The sequence below is a fragment of the Alligator sinensis genome, unplaced genomic scaffold, assembly GCF_000455745.1.
Source record: "Alligator sinensis unplaced genomic scaffold, ASM45574v1 scaffold859_1, whole genome shotgun sequence".
Taxonomy (NCBI): Eukaryota; Metazoa; Chordata; order Crocodylia; family Alligatoridae; genus Alligator; species Alligator sinensis.
Window position 1 is genome coordinate 875,602 of NW_005842656.1, and position 21,833 is coordinate 897,434.

The 21,833-nt window shown below is 54.9% G+C and overlaps 1 protein-coding gene across 1 annotated transcript in view; it reads left to right on the plus strand.

The window, feature by feature from the left end:
- FBXW4 (F-box and WD repeat domain containing 4) overlaps positions 1-21,833 on the plus strand; it is a 68,410-nt gene that overhangs the window by 36,035 nt on the left and 10,542 nt on the right. The window contains exons 2-5 of the mRNA XM_014524755.2: positions 1,710-1,805; positions 4,220-4,405; positions 5,731-5,863; positions 8,960-9,054. Coding sequence (XP_014380241.2) covers positions 1,710-1,805; positions 4,220-4,405; positions 5,731-5,863; positions 8,960-9,054 — 510 coding nt within the window. The remainder of the gene's footprint in view (positions 1-1,709; positions 1,806-4,219; positions 4,406-5,730; positions 5,864-8,959; positions 9,055-21,833) is intronic.

The window sequence follows — 21,833 nt, forward strand, 5'->3', positions numbered from 1 at the left end:
GCCTTGCTGCTGCCTCTCTACAACCCCAGTGAGAGACTTGTCGTGCCCCTCGCTTAGGAGCACTGAGGCAAAGAACTCGTTGAGGAGTTCAGCCTTGTCCCCCCTGTCCGTCACCAATTGTTTCTGCCCATTTAGTAGGGGTCCTATTCCTCCCTGGGCCTTCCTTTTACTCCCAATATATCTAAAAACCAATTTCTTGTTGTCCTTTACTTGGGATGCCATCCTCAGCTCCATGGCAGCTTTGGCCCGTCTAACTGCCTCCCTACAAGCGCGAGCAGAGGAGGTATATTTGTCTTTGGTGATCTCTCCCTGAAAAAGGACTTTTTGTTGTCCTTAATCCTGGACGCTCGCCTGAGCTCCATCTCTGCCTTGGCCTTCCTAATAGCCCCGCTACACTCCCGGGGCGAGGAGGAATACTCCTCCTTGGTGATAGCCTCTCCCTTCCACTGGTTGTACGCCCCCCCTTAGTCCTCAGGCATTGCTGAATGCCCTTGCTGAGCCAAGGGGGTTTCTGAGCACTCTTACCCCCCTTGCTTCTCTCAGGGACTGTCCTCCTTTAGGCCTGGAGGATCGCCCCCTTAAGGTACAACCATCCCTCATGGACTCCCATCTCCTCTAACTTCTGGGCCCTTAGTGCCTCCCCCGCTAGTCTCCTAAGCTCATTGAAGTTGACCCTTCTGAAGTCAAGGGCTTTAGCCTTGGTGTGAGCCCTTGATACCCTGCGTTGGATAATGAAATCCAGCAGGTGATGATCGCTATTGCCCAGGTGGTCAAGGACCTGCAGTCCCCTCACCAGGTCATCCCCCATGGCCAGGACCAGGTCCAGCAAGGCATTACCCCTAGTGTCTGACCCGGTGTGAACCTGGCTGAGCTCTCAGCTCCCACCACAGCTGCGGGCCACGAGCTCCCCCTTTCATGCTGCGCTGGGGGAAACAGCACATCTTGGCATTCGTTTTAAACAGTAATAAATCCCAAGTGACTTTCTCTTCTCCACTAAGTATTTTGGAAACCTCCTCCTGTCCCCGCTCCAGCATCTCTTGTCTAAGCTGACCAGGCCTGGCCCCCTCAGTCTCTCCGCATTGGGAAGCCCCTTGATAGCACTCATCACCCCTGTTGCCCTTCTCTGCACCTTCTCCAGCTCCTCTAGATCCTTTTGGAGCTGCAGGGACCAGAACAGGGCACCGGGTTCAAGGTGTGGATGCACTATGGATGTATAAAGGGGCATTGTGACACTTTCTGTTTGATCTACGATTCCCATCTCTAATAATCCCTAGCATGTTTGCCTTTTTGGTGGCTGCTGAGCCCTGAGCTGATGTTTTTAGTGACCTGTCCACAGTGACCCCCAGATCTTTCCTGTGTGGTAGAGAGCACCTTGTAATCTGAGCCTCACTAGGAGTAAGACTTTCAGCTCTGGAGGAGCAGCAAGCTTAGTCGGGATTAAGTGCGTGTGCCCACAGGGTTTTGAGGAACACCCTCGTAGCTCGGCAAGTCCTTGCCCAGCCTTGTGCAGCCTCCTACCACTGCACAGGAGTAACGGGGCTGTCACCCCTTCAGTTTTTCCCTGCCACCACAGCGCGTCAGTCCGTAGCTCCCAGCCAGCAGAGCTTTGGCCTGTTCTCTCCAGTTGCATAGTTCAGCATCACCAGTTCATCTAGCACGTGCCAGGCTGATGGTCGTGGCTCACTCCATCTCTGTTCTTCTCTCTGCAGAGCACCTGGCATTCCCGTGAAGGACCGGGTGAAGGTCTCTCAGAACTGGAAGCACGGCCGCTGTCGCAGGGAGACGCTGCTGAAATGGAAACGCAAGCAAGTGGCCCCTTTCTCCCCCCCTTGCTCCTGCGCCCGCGGGTGGGGGTAGTGGGGTTGCTGCTGGACCCTGACACCAGCTGTCCCACGGATCTGTAGGGCCTGGCCAGTGAGGCTGACCAGTCGTCCCTGTCTCTGCTGCTCCTGGCCAGCCGGGGTGAGGTAGTGCCCGCTCAGTGTCTAACCCAGATACCAGATGTCAGCTCTCTGCAAGGAGCTGCTCCGATTCTTGCCTGGGGATTCCTCCTTTCGGATTCCCCGTGCTGCCCTGGGTGGATGCAGCAGTCACTTGGGGCCCCAAACTTTGGGCAGTTTGCTTTCCAAGCCTTTCTGCTTCTCTGCTCATCCACGCTGCCCAGCTTCTGACCTGGGCTCTGCCTTGCTGTCTTGATCCAGTGTGCATTTCCCTCCTCCTTCCTGTCCCTCCGCCGGGCTCTCTTCTTTTATCTGCCTCTTGTCATGCATCCCTCCCACCCCCCACGCACACCTGGCCTGTGTCCATGAATCCTAACATATTTCAGACTGGGGAGGGAGGCTCAGGAAGGGATTCACCAGGTGCACATGCCATGTTGACGAGCTGCGATTGTGGTGCTTAACTCCCTGCGTGCCATGCCGTGTGCTGCAGGTTTGCAAAGTAGATAGTGAGGCCAGGGACTCGTGCATTGTTGAACTGAAGCTGTTGCAGCAGCCGGGCAAGGACATTTGAGGGGGGCTCCTTTACAGCAGGGGCCTGTCTGTAGCTCTCACTGGCCCATGGTGCTGTGTTCAAGATGGCAAGATCCACCCCAGGGACAGCTCTAAGGCAGTCAGGGCTCATTTGCTCCCTGTATGTGGCCCTCACACCTGCTGGTGAAACTCTTGCTTTGCCAGGGGCCCGAACGGCTCTGGAAATGTGAGACACCCCTGAAAAGCTGGAAGTGCTTTTCCCACGCAGAAGTGCAGGCTCTAATGCCGCCACAATTCAAACCACTGCCTCCTAGCCCGGATTTCCAATTCTTACTTTTCCTTCTGGGCAAAGCAATGTGAAGAGGTGAGATGCTAAATGGCAGCAGAAGGAAAAGCGCTCCGGCAGCCAGCACGGGGAAGCTGGAGATTCGCTTGCTCTCAGGGAGCTGCGTGGGAGTGGAGGAAGGAAGGGGAAATCAAAGCCCACCTCCAAACCCAGGCTGCTGCTGCAGAGATGCTTGGGTCAGACGTGCTAGAGGCCAACATGGGAACCCCTGCAATGAAAGCCAGTCAGGAGCCTCCAGGCTTTTGCTGAGAAGCCCAATTCCACTTAGCTTCTGTGTAGATACTGGAGCTCACCCACAGCAGCCAGACGGCCTGGAGACTCTTGCAGGGCCTATGTGCTGTAGGGCCTGGGCAGCCTTTGGGCTTCCTCTTGCTGTCCCCAGAAGGCCTGTTAGTACCATTGAAGCCAGTGAGCACTGCAGATTGAGTGCCTGATGTTGCCCACGCCTGTTCCCATCTCTAGGGCCTGTTCTAGTGTCAGCTCCATGTAACAGGAGCAGAGCGCTCAGGGGACTCTTCTGTTTCAGCGTCTGTCACCAGAGTGCTGCAGAGCAGCTCTGCTCATGTTCGGGATGGTGTCGTGCCAGTGCTGGGAGCTTGCAAGTGTTCTGGCCGGTGGGCCACACATTAGCCCTGCACCCTCCTCGAGTGCCACTCGGAACCCCTTGCCCTGCCCAGTCTGCTGCTCTGCTTTCTGCTCCCTGCATTGTGCTTCCGGCCCCCTCTGCTCTTCTGCTTTCTGCTCCCTGCCCTGTGTTCCTCAACTAATCTGCTGCTCTGCTTTCTGCTCCGTGTCCTATCTGCTGCTCTGTGCTGCCCGTTCCCTCCCCAGTCTGTCATGTACCACACACACAATCTTCTGCACCATGGGGAACCTAGGAGCCACAGGTTGGCCACCCCGACTTCGGGTGTGACTACCCCGTGCTGGCGGCACGACTTAATGAGGATACTCCCAGGCCTGCCCTGCTTGTGGGTCCTGGTGTTTTCTGGGTTGGAGTAGGGACATCCCACCTGGGACATGTTGCTGCTGCAGTGGAGAGCCCTAGAGGCGCGGGGCTGGAAGGTTCCTCTGGAGGCCATCCAGTTCAACCCTGTCTGTAGGCAGATGCCCAGAGTCCCTGCAGAGAGCTGCAGCTCACACCTGTGCTGACACATGGTATTTCATACCCACGCCTCTAAATCCCTTAGTCACGCTTCCCCACTTGTCTCCTTCCTGAAGGCCTGGCTGGAAATGTGCCCCCAGCGTGCACTGCCTCTGAGAGGGAAGCCTGGCTTCCCCGCGCATGCTGCTGTACGAAGCACTGCTCCTCCACCTCCAGGACACTGTCAGCTCCCCCCTTGCCCAGCGCTGACACATGTTGCTGTCTCAGTGTCCAACCTGTGCTTTTTCATTTGTTCTGCAGCTTGATGCCCTGGATGCAGCTGGATGGCGAGTGTCTGTACCTGTCCCAGGCGGAGGACATCAGGGCCTACCGGCTTCGCCCCGACAGGGCAGGCATACAGCGCCACCCCCACGCCATCTTCTCCGGCCACCAGGAGGATGTGTGCCGTTTTGTTCTTGCCGACTCGCACATTGTCAGCGGAGGCGGGTATGTTGGGGTGGAGGCACGGTGTGGGTGGCCAGTTGTGGGTGGCCCAACTTCCTCCTTGCTTTGTACAAACCCGCTCCGGAGGTCAATTTTGTTCCATCATGTTTAACCTGTTGGGGCTCCTGGGGGTGTCTTAAACGTCTCTGAGTGCTCCTGTGACCTCAGGTTCAGGGCTTTCGTTCTGCTTCATCCATCTTTCTTCCTAGAGCGGTGACTGTGTAGACAGCGCACCTAGGCTGCATTCGAGGCCTGGTAGCTACAGCTGTGCATGCAGGAGACTGGTTTTATCCAGGTGGAAACAGCTTGGTTATCAGATCCTCAGCTTTTCTACCAAAGATACTGCAGCATCATGAGTACTGGATCCTCCTTCCCCGAGTGCATAGGGACACACTCAGAGGCTGAAACCCAAGCTGGGATGTTTTGGAACAACAGAGATGCATTGTAGTGTCTACAGCTTCTGGCAGAGTAGGGTAGGAAAGAGTTTCCAGAGAGCAGTGATGATCAAGCCTCTGGATTCAGTCTTGCTCCGGTGCTGGAGAGCTGCTGCAGATCTTGCAGGGATCTTGCTGCAGATCTTGCTGCTGCAGATCTTGTTACTCCACACCCTTGGATTTGGGAACCAGGGGGTTGAGAGAGAGAAGGCTGGAAAGACAGGAATTTTTTCTCCACTAACGTAGTTCAGTAGTCCAGTAGGTTTTTACGTTTTTTTAATCCAACAACCCTTTGTTTCCAAGCTGTTTTATACCTTTTTTTCTTGGCATATATATTGTTTTGGCTATTACTGACTACTTATGTAATTGAGTTTTTACTATTTTTTTTAATACCTTTATATACCTAAACACACCCCATCCCATACACACCTGTAGATCTTTTTTATTACATACATACCCTTCTTATTGCACATTCTTTCTCTTTCTTCATTTTTTCTCCCCACTATGACTAACAGTGCTGAGGCTTTGACAAAATTTGTAGCTGCTTGCTCAGCTTCAACCAGACAGTGACCTTGCAACACCTCACACAAGGGGTCAGGGAAAGATTTGCATCTTCCCTACCTCCTTGTGTAGCAGTGGGTTGGGATTCCAGTGTATTCAAAAGCACTAGTGAAAGTGGCTGTGTAGCACGGTCCTTGGGACACAGGAAGGTCACAGTGGTTCACAGGTGCTGCCACGGGTGGAAATGTGGGGGGAGAATTGGGCAGAACTGGGCCCTACTGAGCAAATGGTGTGGTGGGAGGGACTGCAGTGCCTGTGCAGTGCTATCAAACCCTTTGCCTTCCCTGCCAAGCACTCACTGCCCCCCTTGCCTGCTCGGGGCTTGTTTTACAGGGATGGCAATATCATCCTCCATGAGATGCACGGCTCCTACAGCGTCAAGTTCTCGGCACATGAGCAGGAGGTGAACTGCGTGGATTTCCGAGGGGGCATCATTGTGAGCGGGTCACGGGACAGGTCAGCCAAGGTGAGAAGGGCTCAGGTTGGCAGCTTCTGGTGCCCCTTGCAAAGAGCTGGACCATGAGGCAGATGGGATGTGTGACTAGAGCTAAACCTTCACCCTTGCACTCCTCTGTGTGTGGAACGAACTACACCTGGAGGGGCAGGCTCTGGAGAGCCTCTTGCTATTGTCTCACCAGGGAAGAGGTCCACAGTGAGTGGGGAAGTTCGCCACTGGTCTGAGAGGTGAGGGGAGGGGAAAAAGACTGAGGGGGGATTTGATAGCTTTCAACTCCCTGCAGGGGGGCTGCAAAGAGGATGGAGCTGGACTGTTCTCAGTGGGGGCAGATACAGAACAAGGAGCAATGGGCTCTAGTTGCAGCAAGGGAAGTTTAGGTTAGATATTAGGAAAAACTTTCTTGTGAGGAAGATAGTAAAGCACTGGAACAGGTTACCCACGGGGGTGGTAGACTATCTGTCTCAGAGGTTTTGAAGACCTGGCTAGACAAAGCGCTGGCTGGGGTGATCTAGTTGGGGCTGGTCCTGCTTTGAGCAGGCGGTTGAACTACATGTGACCTCCTGAGGGCCCTTCCAGCCCTCGTTTTCTATGATTTGATGATTCTGTGAAAATCAGTGGGGCTGGTTCTCCTTGGAGATCATAGGAGAGTTGGGCTGGAAGGGACCTCTTGAGGTCACAGCTAGTCCAGCCCCCTGCTCCAGGCAGGACCAGCCCTTTCTAAACCATCCCAGCCACGTGTCTGTCCAACCTTCTCTGGAAAACTTCCAAGAATGGGGAGTCCACAATTTCTGTAGGTGCCTGTTCCAGTGCTTGACTGCCTGCATCGTCAGGAAGTTCCTCCTAAGTTTACCTGAGGTCCTGGGGTCTGGCTTTGTCCCTAAAATGCTACTGGAACAGCCTTTTCCCTTTCATGCAGGTCTCTTAAACATCCCAAACAGGAGATGGGGGGTCTAAGTCTGGTTTGCTCTTCCTTACTTAGGTAGTGCAAGAGTGATGTTGTAGCTGTGATGGTCCCAAAATTATGAGAGAGAGACAAGGATTTCTTTGGGTGATCTCTTGTATTGGATCAACTATATAGCTGAGTTTGAGGTAGACAAGCTTTCAAATGCAAGACATTCTTCTTCAGGCTTGACATGCATTCAAAAGCTTGTCTAACTCGATCACAGAAAAAATTCCTTTTTTTGTATAAACCCCGCTGTCTCCAACTTGCTGAGGTGAGGACTGACTTGCTTCTCACGCGCACCCGTTGTGCTCATGGATAATTCTCCAAAGCTCTGACCACTCTCATCTCACGTGTCCTGAGTAACAGCTCCTGCCACTGTCCTTGAGAAACTGTTCCACCCTCTGATAAGTCTTGTTGCCCCGGAGTCTCCGTAATACATTGGTGCTCTTCCCATCACAGTGCACCATAGAGAAAAGCTATTAAAAGGGTATGTTTCATGATGGAGCAACCTAGTTGATTGTGCCTTCAACTGGCCCATCCTGGAACCACGAGCATCTTACAAATCTCAAACGCATCGTTCATTCGAGGTAGGGGAGACTCCATCCATAAGGAGCACTGGACGGGTGAAGCAGTGTTTCACCTACAGAAGTGTGCCAAGGGAAAATCCGTCCAGCTCTCTCCTAGGGTTTGGGAGTTTCTTCTCTAGGTTAGGAGAGGCCTGCCAGTGAAAACACAAACCAAATGAGTCCCGTGCCAGTGCTAATCATATGCCAGGGCCTCAGCTTCTTCTAGCTCCTTTGAGCAGAGTTCTGCTTTTAGCACTGGAGGAGCATGAAGGGGCACTGCCCAGTCACTGGCCACACCAGCCTGGACAGTATAGCCCAGTGGTTAGGATGATATTGGCTCCAGTGCAGGTTTCTGACGTGATCCAGGAAAAGCCGCAGTCTCTCTGTGCCCCAGCAGGTAACAGCGCTGCCCTCCTGTCATACTGGGGGCTGTACCATCCCTCTGTGCTGCTACCAGGTGAAATGTAGGACAGGCCTACTACTCCTCTCTGCTAGCCTCCCCTGACCTGGAGAAGAAACTCCTGAACTATGGGGGAGTTGGATGGACTTCTCCTCTTCAGCTGAAATGCAGCTTTGCCCGTCCAGCGCTCCCTGATGGACAGAGTTGGGTCTATTTTCACTGCAGGGCTGGTGTGTGGGAGGGCAGAGGGGGCAGCGTGTCCTAGGGAGCTCTAAGTGCAGTGGCTGTATTGAGGGCTCTGCTGAGTGTTGATTAGCACTAATCTCTGAATAGCTGCTAATGTACATTCCTTACTGATAGGCACCAGATAGCTGCTCCCAGCCATATTTTTAACCTGCAGGAGATAGGGGATGCCTCCAGAGTTAAGCTTTTCTGCTGCTTTTGCTGACACTAGGTGTTAAATTCCCCGCGGACCAGAATAGCCTGCAATCCCGGCATTATCAACAAACAAACAAATAGGCCCTCCCGGCTTTGAAGTCTTGAAGTAAAAGACTGGAGCTGGGCTGAGTAAGGGAGAGGCAAAGTCTTGGGAACTGGAGAGGAGGGAATGGGGGGTATTGCAGCAGTGCAGGGTGTGCTTGGAGCCCAGCAAGAGGTGCAGTGGGGCAAGGGCAGTAGATGTGGGGGTGTGTGTGTGTGTGCATGCGTGGTGGAGGGGATTCTTCCACGCTGCTGCGAAGAGCAGGGCCTCCGCTCTTCTCTGATTCCTGGATGCAGCTTTTGAACCCGGGGTCCAAGGAGCTGGGTGGCTCAGGCTTGTTTGGAGGAACACTGATGATATAAATGGGGAGCTTTCCAGTGTGGTGTGAGACTGGAGGAGTGCTCCCTTCCGGCTTGCCCTGGGAGTGGGCCTGCCTGGTTTGATCAGTCCCTGAGGTGCTCAAAGAGCTGTTTGCGCTCTGGGGATGACTCTCCGCCCCAAAACACTTGTGGCACCTGGTGCCAGGCAAAGGGTGAGGGCACTCTGGGGTCCCCACGCCATGTGAGGTGCCTGGTGCTGTTGGCAAGAGACTTTGCTTCTTTTTTAACTATGAGCTTTTTTGGAAGAGGACGGTGGGGAAGGGTCTTCTCAAGCATAGGCTTGTATCCTGCCCCTCCTTCTCAGGCACTGACACAGTGTCTCTTTCTGTCTCCAGGTTTGGTCCCTGTCGCCAAGCAGAGCTGGCCAGTGCTTGCACACGATACAGACAGAGGACCGGGTCTGGTCCATCGCCATTAGTCCATTGTTAAGGTAAATGAGTCTATTATTAACTACGTTAACACCCTATGTAGCTCCTCCCGGCTTCCCCATGTCTGCAAATCTGTCCAAGGTCCTGGTGTGATGTTCTAGGGACCTGATACAGGCAGGAGCAGGCAGGGAGGGAATCTGCAGACTGCAAGGGCCAGGGGTCTTCGGTCATGGCTCCCCTCAGCCATGTGGCTCTTCATAACTGAGTCTGTAAAACTGGGTCCTGGCTGCTCCATAGCAGCTCGGGCAGGGAGGCCAGCTCCTCTTCTGAGTGTGGCTTTGTTTTGGGCGCTGAGGCACTAGTGCTGTAGCCGCTCAACTGAGTGCTGTAGCATCTTCTGGTCAGGGGAGGGGGAATGATGCCCAACACCAAAGAACGTTTCAAAATGAACTGTCTGTGAACTGCCCCATTGTGTCTGTGCCGCCCTCGCCTCCTTCCCTCTTCCTAGGGAGCCTTCTTCGTTCTCCGTCTTCTTCAGGAGCAGCAAAACAGAGCTGCTGCCTGTGTCTGGATGGTGTTTTGTGACCTAAGTGATACCAAAGCACTTGGTATAGGATACAGCACCATGCTCACAAGAGTATGTTGCAGCCTGTTATTCATTGGCCTCTGTTCAGTGTTGGGATAAACTCATTGTGGTTATGCTTTTCCCTTTGGTGGATGTGCCGAGGGCTGAAATTCAGGCCAGCTCCATACCCAGGCTTTCCCTTGGACACCCACTTTTCCTAGATTTCCAAGCGCTGGGAAGTGCTGGGTGTGTTTGAGGAGACGATGGGGGCTGGGGTGCAGCTTTCTATCCCCGAGCTGTCACTGGTCACATGCACAATGCCATATGTGCGAGCAGGGAGCCTTTGCTGTCCCCTCCCTGGGCAGTCAGCGGGGCCCGTTGTGGGGGCTTCTGCCTGCAGTGGCCCTGCTGCCGTGGTGGAGCCACGTGCTGCTTCCTCCTCCTAAGTGATGACCTCTCGAGCTGGCCTCTGGTCAGGACAGGGCTGTCTCTCCCCAGTGCGCACACGCTTTGGTGCACACTCTCTGTCACAATATTTACCTAGCAGCCTTTTCCCCCCGCTGGGTGATGAATGGGAGCCGTGGTGCAGCTACCCTGGGCTGGCGGCCTCGCAGCGCGCTCAGTTTACAAGGCCGTGGCTCCCTCTGCCCCCACCCAGCTCCAGGACCCTCCATATCTCTTTTAAGAATTAGAGGCGATTAGCCACGTCATTAATTCTTCAATTTGACGGCTGATATAGCAGGCCCTGAAACACACTGCTGACCCCGTATAATGGAAACCTCGCTCCTTAACATATTGATGATGGGAGAAGTTAATTAAAATTCCACAGAGTGAAGGTGTCGGCTAACCTATAAACCTGTCGCTTCCAAGAACAAATCGCTGCCCTCGGAGAGGAGAGCACATCAGAGCAGGAGGGCAAGGGGGTGTGGATGGAGAACAAGGGCTGGGGCAAGGGGCAGGGAAATGAATTCTCCCTAATAAATATGTTGTTTGGTGTCTAACGAGGCTGCGGTCAGAAGTAACCTCCAAGCTGCAGCAGTGCCAGCTCTCGGGTCCTTGCTGGGCCCCTGCCCCCCCCTCCACCGTCTGCATGGGATGTTCCCTGTGCACTTGAGGGCCTGCCTGCATTGTCTCCCCGCAGCTGGAGAAGACCTGCAGGGTGAGGGATGTTTCCTGGGCAGTGCCCTTGCACAGTCTAGGTCCCTTGTGCCTTTCCTCTTATTCCAAAAGTTCTGCCTAATTCTCTCCTCGTGTATGGCTGTGATCTGGGAACCACTTCCTGGCTGTCCTGGCGTGAAGCTGATGGAGATCAGAAGCTGGCTTTCCAGTGCGGCGCCTGGCACTGAAGAACATGCAGGCCCTTCAGTGGTGCAGTGCGGCTCTCGAGCCGCGGATGGCCGCAGTGCCCAGAGCAGCCCCCAGCCCACCTGTGTGGGATGGCTAGGGTACAGGACCAGCTGGGATTCAGTGAGGCTGAAATGGTGGAGCCCCTGCCAGCAGGGAAAGTGCTTTGAGAGCTGGAACAACCAGGACTTTGGTTTCTCCTCGCTTTTCACCATGCAGCAGCCCCCTGTCCCCTGGCTTGAGACTGGGTGAGGAGCCATCTGGCAGCTGCTGTTCCCTGCAGCACCAGGGCTTTCCAGACCCAGCTCTGCATTTCAGTCCATGCTTTATCACTCAGCCTCAGCCACTCTTATAAATCCCCTCCCCTTGAGGCACCCCGCCTTTGAAAGAAGAATCAAGGTATGGACTAGGGATGGTTTGGCCTTACTCGTAGCAGGGGCATGGCCTCTACTTGGGATCTCTTGAGCATATATTAACAACCTTTGCAGTAGCAGGTTGTTGGCTACTGTGGTCCTCCAAGAGACCTAGGTGTGCTCTCCGTCACTGGAGGTGTTCAAGGAGAGGTTGGACAGCCCCTGGTCAGGGATGATCTAGCTGTATTGATGCCTGTGCTTTACTGTGGGGATTTACCAGACTTCTGAGCTGTGCTGGTTGTCCCCCACCCCTGTTTCTTCTCCATGTGTCAGGTGGGGTTTAAGCCTCCCCAGAGGCGCTGCTGCAGCCCAGGCTGGGGATGGGGACAAGGCTGTGCCAGTGCCCCTGCTGGCACCAACCCCGCAGGGTCTTGGCTGGAGGGTCTTGCCCCTGCGCTCAGACTCAGACCGACGCTGCACTGGGGCAGGAAGGGATTTCCCCCTGGCTCAGACTGGTTCAGACTGGGGGGGGTTTACCTTTCTCTGCAGTGGGGGCATGGCTTTGGCCTGGGCTCTCTGCAGCATCCATGACCCCCTCTGGCAGCACCAGGACATTGGCTGCGGCCCCCCTGTCTCCTGGGGGCAATGCCTGGGGCTGTCAGGGTTGACAGTAGTTTTACATAGTTTGGACTATGGTTTGTCTGGGCTGGTTTGCACAGGGCTGATCCTGCCCCAGGCAGGGGTTGGACTAGATGTGACCTCTGCAGGTCCCTGCCAGCCTCACTGCTCCAGGATGCGATGATTCAGGTGGTTCTGCCTAGTATGGGAACACTTGGTACCTAATTCTGCTGCCCCAGGTACCTGTCACTGCTCCGAGCACTGTGGACGCTCTGACAAGCAATGCGGGTATTTCACATCCTCCGCTAAGATATAACTTTGCCACCTGCACCTGTAGCTTCTCTGTGAGGCTTTGCAGCCTTTCCTCTGCCTCCTGCAGCTCCTCGTGCTTTCTGGCAGGTCCCAGGACCTGGACAGGGACAGCGAGCGTTCTCCGAGCCGGCACTGCTGAGATGGGAGGTTAGTTTTGGATTCGGAGACCAGCAGTATCCTCAAGCCAGGGAAGGGGCCTGGAAAGCAGTGCCGTTATGAGGAAGGAGAGTGGCTCTGGCACCAGCCACCTCTGCCTCCCGCAGCTCCTCTCTTGTTTTTCCTGTTGCCGACAGGTAAAAATGCCTCTGCTTATGCTGCACTTCTCCACGGATCCAGCCCCAGTGGGCAGCTGTCCAAAACCCTGTCCTCTCTCGTGGCAGGATGGCAGCCTGGAGAGGAGCATCAGCAAGAACAGGGGGAGCAGGCGGCAAACTCCCAAAGCCCAGTTGGCATCAGTCCTGCCCCCTGCTTTGCTAGCTGTTCAGCGGTGAGGGCTACTGCCCTTGGGCACGCTGGAGTTGGGAGGGGCCTACTTGTTGGGTACTGGGGACATTCAGCATTGGTGGTGCTGGGCCTAGGGCTTGAGGAGAGCTATGGTGTTTAGGATGGGTAATCTAGCGCCTTCTTAAATGCATGGAGCCGCTAGACTTTGTGCTGTTCTGCCAGGGCTTGTGCGGAGGGTATCAGAATCCGTCTCTTCCGCTGGGGAAACCCATGGGCTTTCCCATCCTTTCCAGGTGTGAGGTCTCCTCCTCATGCTGTTTAGGTCTTCATACGATGGGTCTCCATTGCTGAAGAAAATCAAGGAGAGGCTGGACAGCCAATGGTGGGGGATGATTTAGGCGCAGCGATGTCTGTTGTACTGGGGGATTTTCTGGGCTTTACTGGTTGCTCAACCCCCCCTTTTACGTGCATCAGGGGGTTTTGAAGCCTCCCCCAGACGCGCTGGGGATGGGGTTGGGCTGTGCCAGTGCTCCTGCTGGCACCAACCCCACAGGGTCCTGCCTGGAGGGTCTTGCCCCCGCGCTTGGGCTCAGCCTGATGCTGCACTGGGGCAGGAAGGGATTTCTCCTCTGCTCAGACTGGTCCAGACTGGGGGGTTTTGCTTTCCTGTCTAGCAGAAGGCACGGCCTCTGCCTGGGATCTCTCAAGTATATGAACTTTTAAAGAAGCAGGACATTGGCTGCTATGGTCCCCCTGCTTTCCCTGCGGCAGGTTCAGGTGTGATGTCTTGTGTTGTGTCTGGGTTGACTAGTTTTTTTACTGAGTTTGGACAGTGGGTTTTTCTGAGCTGGTTTGGACGGGGCTGATCTTGTCTCAGGCAGTGGCTGGACTAGATGTGACCTCTGGAGTCCCTTCCTGCCCCACTTCTTTAGGATTCTTCCCTCTCTCTGAAGGTTCAGGACCACTGTGGGTGGATCTAGGGTTTTGGAAAGTGAGGTGCAGGTGGTGCGATGCATCATTGCACAGAACACCTATTTAAAGAGAAACTAGAAGTCTTGCTAATATGCTAGGGGCCTAGCACTCTATTATTCAGTTTAAGATCAAATTGAAACCAGATATAACTATTGGGATGTGCACTCATTGCTAGATTATATTTTAAGTGTAACAGGGCTTGTGCTCGGGGAGCTTCCCAAGTCGGCACAAAATGGACCGACGCCAGCTTGCAAAGTGAGTGGAAATTGCTGGGATTTCCAGCAGAATGACTGCCTCTTCATGCTTCGTGCCTCCCAGCAGTGTGGGAAAGCAGGGAAGAGAAGCGACCGTTGTGCCCCGTTGGATTTGGGGCTGGGTTTATGGAGAGAGCGGGGTCTGTGCCTGGCGTTTGTGGCTTCAGAAGACAGGCGTTGCAGTGTGTGTCGTGGTGCCTGAATGCACCGCTCTTTAGGGGAACCTTATTGCAGCTCTGGTCTTTTTTTTTTTTTTTTTTTCCGATGGAGAGATTTGTCAGACGCAGCAGCCCCTAACGTTGAATTATTTCCATTTTCGGCAAATCATTTATTGAGCACAGAGTACTGAGTCTTCATGCATCAGACCTAGCTCCTTCTGCCTGCGTCTGTCTTTTGGGGTTTACTTTCTAGCCTTCCAGCAATTGGGGTCAGGGAGGATCTTTGCTTTTCACTCTCTAGGGCCAGGGAGGCTTGGGGATAATACAGGTAGAAAGGGATCTTCCAAAATGCTGTGTATCGTTGAAGAGGCAGTCTTGAGCCTGCAGGGTAAGACAGGCACGAACCTTCTGTAGGTGCAAGCATGCAGCTGCAGAGTCAATGTGGCGTGGGCCCAAGGGACTGACGTGCTGGTCCTGGGGCGTGAAATGCTTCATTTCCAGTTGAAAAGCAAACCCCAAACTCTCCAAAGTCTCATAGAAAGGTTGACTGATTTATGGTGAGCGTTGGATGGAATATCCATGGAGTGAAACAGCCTGATCCTGCAGCTGATATTTCCACAGCAGCCCGCGTCGATCTCAGGGACTGTGCCAGCATCTGAATTGCACCATTAGGGCCATAAGGTGTAACCTGAGACACAAAAATAAGGCTATCAAGACTGTTATTTTAATATGCCGGCTCTTTTCTCCCTACAAACTAGATCTTTATGGAACAGCAGGGGGAGTGGGATGGAGCAGAGGGGTCTGGACCCAAGGCGATGCCTAGACTGATGCATTTGATGACTGGGGGACAAAAGAGGTGCATGTCCTAGAATCAGAGGACATAAGGGGTGGAAGGGACCTCAGGAGGTCACATCTAGTCCAGCCCCCTGCTCCAAGCAGGACCAGCCCCAACTACATCATCCCAGCCAAGGCTTTGTCTGGCCGGGTCTTAAACACCTCCAAGGATGGAGACTCCCCCACTTCTCTGGGTAACCTGTTCCAGTGCTTCACTACCCTCATTAGGAGGTAATTTTTCCTAATATCCAACCTCCCTTGCTGCAGCTTGAGCCCATTGCTCCTTGTTCTGCCACCTGCCTCCACTGAGACCGGTCCCCCTCCATCTTCTTTGCAGCCCCCCTGCAGGGAGGTGAAGGCTGCTATCAAATCCCCATTCAGTCTTCTCTTCTGCAGACTAAACAAGCCCAGTTCCCTCAGCCTCTCCTCACCAGTCCTGTCCCCCAGCCCACAACCATTTTCATTACCCTCCATTGGACTCTCTCCAACGTGTCCACATCCTTTCTGTAGTGGGGGCCCACAACTGGACACAGGACTCCAGATGTGGCCTCCCCAGTGCTGAATGCAGGGGAAGAATCACGTCCCTCCATCTGCTGGCACCGCTCCTACCCATGCAGCCCAGGACGCTGGTAGTCTTCTTGGCACCAAGGGCACACTGCTGGCTCCTATTTAGCTTCTTGTCCCCTGTTCCCCCAGGTCCTTTTCTGCAGAGCTGCTGCCCAGCCCACCACCCCCAGCATGTACTGGTGCAGGGGATCGCTCTCTCCTCAGTGCAGGACTTTGTCCTTGTTGAACCTCATGAGATTTCTTTTGGCCCAGTCGTCCAATTTGTGGAGGCCACTCTGAATCCTAGCCCTACCCTCCAGTATATTTACTACTCTCCCCAGCTTGGTTCATCTGCAGACTTGCTGGGGGTGCGCTGCATCCCACCTTCCAGGTCGTCAGTGAAGATATCGAACAAAACCGGCCCCAGGACCAACCCTTGGGGCACTCTACTTGATACTGGCTGCCAACTAGACATAGAGCTGTTGATCCCTACCCTCTGACTGTCCTTTGGTCAGATGCCCAGCGCAGTTTAGAAGCCTGTCTTTCTCCTCCATTGCGTGGTGGGCTGAAGTGGACCAGGAAGCCAGGGTGCAGGTACAGGATCCTTGAGCGACATGTAGAGAAGTCCTGCAATGATAGTCCTGTGTGTGTGTGTTCATAGCATGAGTGCATTAGGGCTGCATGCAGCAACAAGCCCCTCGAGATAGACATGATCCGAGAGCTCCAGCATCTCTTTGTGTGGAGCGGGTTGGAAGGTGGGTGCCCGGGAGCCCCAGAGCCTGCAGGAGCTGGCTGGCAGCATGCAGCTTGCAGGTCAGGGGATGCCTGCCAGAGCCTCTGATGTTTGGTGAAGCTGGCACAGCTTTGCTTGAGCCAGAGTCGTGGTCCTCCATGAGGGAGAGCAGAGCACTGGTGCCAGCGGCCTGGGGTTTGCTCAGCACTGCTGCCCTAGGGGGGTTGAGGAGCCTGTCCAGTGATTCCCCAGAGGCTGCTTGCTCTTTGTTCTCAGCTCTGCTCTTCTTGTCAGCAAACTTCTGTTCTTTGCTGGTTGCCACATTGGGCTGGAAGGGAATCCCACTCCCACCCCCCTTTCTGGTACGTGTTGGGGTTTTGAAGCCTCCCCCAGAAGCATTAGGTGTTGGCTGCAGCCCGGGCTGGGGATGGGGACTGGGCTGTGCCAGTGCTTCTGCTGGGACTCAACCCTCAAGGGTCTGGGCTAGAGGGTCTTTCCCCTGTGCTCAGCCTCAGACTAATGCTGATTTCGGGGCAGGAAGGGATTTCCACCCTGCTCAGTCTCTTAGCTGATGTGCACTAATGGCATTGGGCTGGTTCGCATCCCTGGAGGTTCATCTCCACGTGTCCCCTTCGGGATAGGATCTAGTAGCACAGGCTCTGGTTACCATGTGGTGCCTTAACCCCAGAGCCCAAGTGGTCATTGTTGGGCAGCAGGCTGTGTCTACTCCTGCCTCTTGCGTCCACCGCAGAAGGGCTAGCAGAGTGCCAAGGAAGCATTACCCAGCAGAAAGCCGCTCTGGTGCAGTTGAGGGAGCAAGTAGCCCAGGCTGGCTCTGCAGTGGGCAGCAGGCAGTATCTGCAGGTGCCCCGATGCTCGTGGCTCTGTACAGCTGCATTCGGTGCTCTCCTTCGTCTCAGGCTAGTGGGCAGGAAGCCTCCCTGTTGGTTCTTCATTGCCTCTCCCTTCAGGGGTGAACGCGCTCTCCAAACACCTCCCCGGGGCTCTGACCCCGCTCACCCTGAGTCGCAAAGGACAGCGTCGTTTTTGGTAAGATCGAGTCTTGCTCCATTTCCTTCGTTGGTGTGTGGTATTGATTCTCCATGTTGCACTCCCTTGGGAGTGAGCATATGTATGTACGTGTTCCTGCCACCCCCCCAGCACACACACACCTACAGATGCACACGAGTGTTTTGCTACCTTCCTTCCTTTCTTTCGTTCCCTTCTGCCATCCCTCCCTGAGCTGAAAGGGTTGTGCCAAATGCAGCCTTTTGGTGCTACCCTAATTCATAGGATAATTGAGAATCCTAGAGCTGCGGGTTGAAAGGGACCTCCAGAGGTCACATCCAGTCCAACCCCCTGCTCAAAGCAGGATCAGCCCTTTCCAAACCATCCCAGATGCATCCATAATCTAAACTCTTCATAAAACTACCATCAACTTTGACACAGCACAGGACATCACACCCAAACCTGCCACGGGGAAAGCAGGGGGACCGCAGTGGCCGATGTCCTGCTTCTATACAAGGTGGTTAATGGATGCTGGAGAGGTCCCAGGTAGTGGCCACGATAAGTATTGTGAGAGCACCAGGTTTCGGGCTTGGATGGATTCTCCATAGCAAGGGCAGAGGGGGTTTCTGTCCTGCGGGACCAAGAGCTGAATTTGATCCCATCTCTGACTTGTTGGAGCTGCAGTTTGGCCCCTCTCTGGCTGCTCGGGAGAAAGTCTCCCCCAGAGCCCGGGGACAGCCGCTGCCCTGTGCTGCTCTGTAGGTCTCACGGTGAAGGAGATGCGCCTGTGTCGGCTTCTCCTGCCCTGTTGCTCATGGTTGTGGGGGGGGCAGCGGCGGCCTGGCCCCTGGGTTCTGTTTCCACTTTGTGATCTTTCTCCAATTGCAAACCTACTGGGGGAGCAGGTAATTTTCCGGGGCCCGGGCTGCTGTTTACTTTTGCCCGGCTGTGCAGCACGCCTTTGTTTTTCCACCTTTGATCAGCGTCCTGCCGACAGATAATTTAGCAATCGCATCCCAGGGTGGAAGCGCGGAGTTAATGTTAAAATGAGTTTTTTCCTTCCCTCCTCTGGCTGCCGAAGCGGAGCAGGGGAGAGGGGAGGCGACGGAGGCCATAAATTCTCGTCCCGCGATTCTGCGCCTGGCCGAGAAGCGCAAGCCTCTGATGTCTCTGCTGCACTTTCATTAACATTTAAATTAAGGGTTTGTTTTCCAGGCGGCTTCAGCGTCGCAGCCCTTTCATGGCCTGACACAGGCGAGGCCGCGCTCCCTCCAGCCTGCGCACAAGAATAATGATTTGCCCTGTTTTTCTGATCTCCCTCTGGGGGAGGGCAGCGACCTGCCGGGCTGGGCCCAAGGTTCAAAGGGAATCGGAAGGACCTGCAAAGGTAGAGGGGCATCAGGCTGCAGGGTCCCCTCTTACAATTAAAGAGCGTAGTGCCTGCTCCCCTCCCCTCCTGCTCAAAGCGGGAGGCGATGCGGGGTCTCTGCTGCTGCACAGAGCCCCAGGTGCACATGCCTGTCACCCGCTCAGCTTCCTTCTCCCCGTGCAGCGGGCATCGATTCACACCTGGAAGCAGAGAGCTGCAGTGTCCTTAAAGAGCAGCTCAGGCTGCATTGCATTGCATTGCATTGCCCAGGGCTGAGCCCCACGGTGGGTGCTCCTGATATGAGGGCTTGGAGCGTGGGTGGGCGGTGAAGGGAAAGATTGTGGGGAGTCCTTAGGGCCTTGCTGGAGGGATTGTCACAGGGGAGGAAGTGCTTCCTTGTATCCTGCGCTGAGGCAGGCTGGGGTCTGCCTTCCCTGCAATGTACCCAGAGGCAGCCAAGCTGCCGCAGCCTGTGCTGATGTTATCCAGACTGAGCGGTGCCCAGGCTAGCTTGGGGGTCTGCCCTACCGGCAGTCTGCAATGTTGGCCTGCCCGGGGCTCACAGCCAAGGGGGAGATGCCTGCTTGGGAGCTCCGCTAGCTCTTCTGTTGCAGACGCAAGAGGCAGGGGAGGATGTGGCTTGCTGCCCTGCAACAGCCAGCTCGGGCTCTGGGGAAAAGCAACAGGGGCCTGGTACCAGCTCCCATCCTGTGGAGATGCACCCTCAGGGCAGGGCCTCCAGGGAGGCGAACCAGTCCGGTGGGCCCTGCTGTGGTCCCGGCATGTGGTATCATCACAACAAGTACCTGTTGATCCTTTGGAGTTCACCTGCCGCCCCAGTCATGACTTCCCAGGATGCTGATGGGTCCTTTCTCTGTGCGTTGGAAATGCTGACCTGTGGGAGGGTCTGAGAGCAGCTGGCTGGAATTGCTCTCACCACACACCCCATGTTGCTAACCCCTACAGCCGCTTGTCCCTCTTCCTCTGCAGAGCTCAAAACTCTCTACCGAGAGAGTGTCATTGCTTCCATTTGATAGCTGGGGAAACTGAGGCACAGGAAGGGTGGAAGCAACTTGTCCAGATTCACCCAGCAGGGCAGGGGCAGGGGTAGAACTGGGGATGCCCCATCCTCCTGAATCCCAGCCTGGTGTAGGACACAACCCCCGTAGAAATGGTGGCTCGGAGTGGGTGGTGTGGATGCATGGCAGGGCTGCGTCTCCCCAACCTACAGCTGGCTTTGAATTTGCTGCCAATTTGCAGTCCTAGGGTAGCACCGGAGATGTGTAGCACCAAGTATGAATGCAGAAGCAGATGCAGACCATGCCCCCAAACCTAGTTTCTTTCTTTGCTGGGCACCAACAGCAACAGGCTGCTACCTTCCAGCAGCTGGTCAGTGGTGGTGCAGAGCGGGTAATGGGCCGAGCTCGTGTCCCATGGGTTACATGCACAATCTGAGAGCAGGCAAGGAAAACACAATCCAAGAGCAAGGAAAACAATCAGGCTCATGGGGAACAGAAGAGCTGCCATAGACTAGGTCAGACCCCAGGTCCGTCCTGCCCAGTCTCCGGTGTCACACGGCGGCAGAGAGCAGAGGCTGGAAGGGAGAAAGGGATTTTTCCCCTGCTCCTCTCTCCCTTGCAGCACTGAAGGTCCAGGCAGGTCTGATGCAGAGGCCGTGCCCCGCACTCCCTGCTCGATAGCTACTGATGCCCCTTTCCTCCAAAAGTGTGTCCGATCCCTTGGTGAATCTGCCTGAACTCTCGGCTGCCAGCGCATCTGGGGACACGCGCTCCACCCGTGAATTACAAGTGTAATTAATTACAAAAGAGGGTTGTGATCTTAAAATAGTTTGCTGGTTACTGCAGATGCTGGACCAGGAGTGGGTCTGTGGAGAGCAGTGGCCAGGCAGGCTGGATGCGGATGGGCATTCCCCGCGTAACCCGGCTGTATGGAGCGGGAGAGGGTTGCCATCCTCCGGGCTGCTGTGTCTGGTGGCATGTGGGGCGAGCCCAGAGTGACAGTGTGCCTGGGGGCACAGAAAGCCTTTGTGGATTGCTACCATTAATTTCTTTCTTTGCCAGGCGTAGCTGGGCATGAGTCTTGGGATGGGACCTGACTGCTTCCTTGGGGAGATGGTTGCAGTGCCTCCATGGCCCTTGCTGTTTGGGTTTCCTGACACCTTCTCCATCAGTCGTCACTGGCAGTGCTGCATGTATACAGCCACCCTCCATCTCCTTTTGATCTTGCAGACTTGTCAGCGCTCTTCAACCAGCTCTACGTAGTTGTGCCCCAAGCGCACTTGCTGGTGAGAGCCTCCCTTGAAGTCAGTAAAAGGCACGTTGGGTGTGGGGGGTGAGGTGAATGCTTTGCACCCTCCAGGACTGAGCCCTTGGTGCCCAAAATCACTTGTCCCAGGCAGGTCCCTGCACTGGTCTATGGGGCATTTAGGTGTTTAAACCCTAGGACCACGATGCCTGCACGATTCTGTTGACTCTGGACAAGCCGCCCCGAGTTTATTCCTGCCTGAGGCTGCCAACCCATAACTCCCCCCGAACTTTTTTGTTTGCAAGTCCCACTGTATTTACGGGAGAGGGGTTGGGGGGTAGGGAACGGGATGCCTGCCCCTGTTCCCTGCCCCCCAATGGCTCCACCTCCCCCCACATTGTTTCAAAAGGCCTTGGTGCATCTTTGATTAGGTGTAGGTCAAAAGAGTTTCCACATCGTGACCTTAATAACTGGGGTTGATTGGCAGGCGGGCTGCGGAGAGGGAGCAGGCAGCCCCTTTCATCTCCCTTAGTGCCGCGCGGGGACAATGGGCCAGCATATTTTCCTTGTTGTTCCTCATTTGAAAGGGTCTGGTATCTCTACTAGGTACCTGTGACATGGGGGTCTTGATTGGGGTCTCATAAAGGGCCCTGTCAGTGTGTCCAAAGGCCAAGAATACAAAGGCGATCAGTGGGTGGGGGTCTCAGCTGACCACTGAAGAAGGGAGGGGAGGGTCCTGGAAGCAGTGGAGGGAGAAACAACCCCCGATGGGAGCCCTTAAAGGGGGCAGGCAGGGAGGCGGTGGCCCAGTTTTGTCCCAAACTCATCAAGCACATCTGCAGAATTGTCGCCGCCGCTGCCTCCCGGTTTCAAAAGAAAATGATCGTTTGATAAACCGTCCTGATTCACCACTTTCTCACAAGGGCGGGAGACCCACCTCTGACCTCTGCGATTCCACATTGCGCCTGCCTTTTCTTCCCCCCTCCAATTGCTGGAAAAACTTTGAAATGCATCCCTTGCTTTCTCTCCCTCCCTCTCTCTCTCTCTTTCTCTCCCTCTCTCTTTC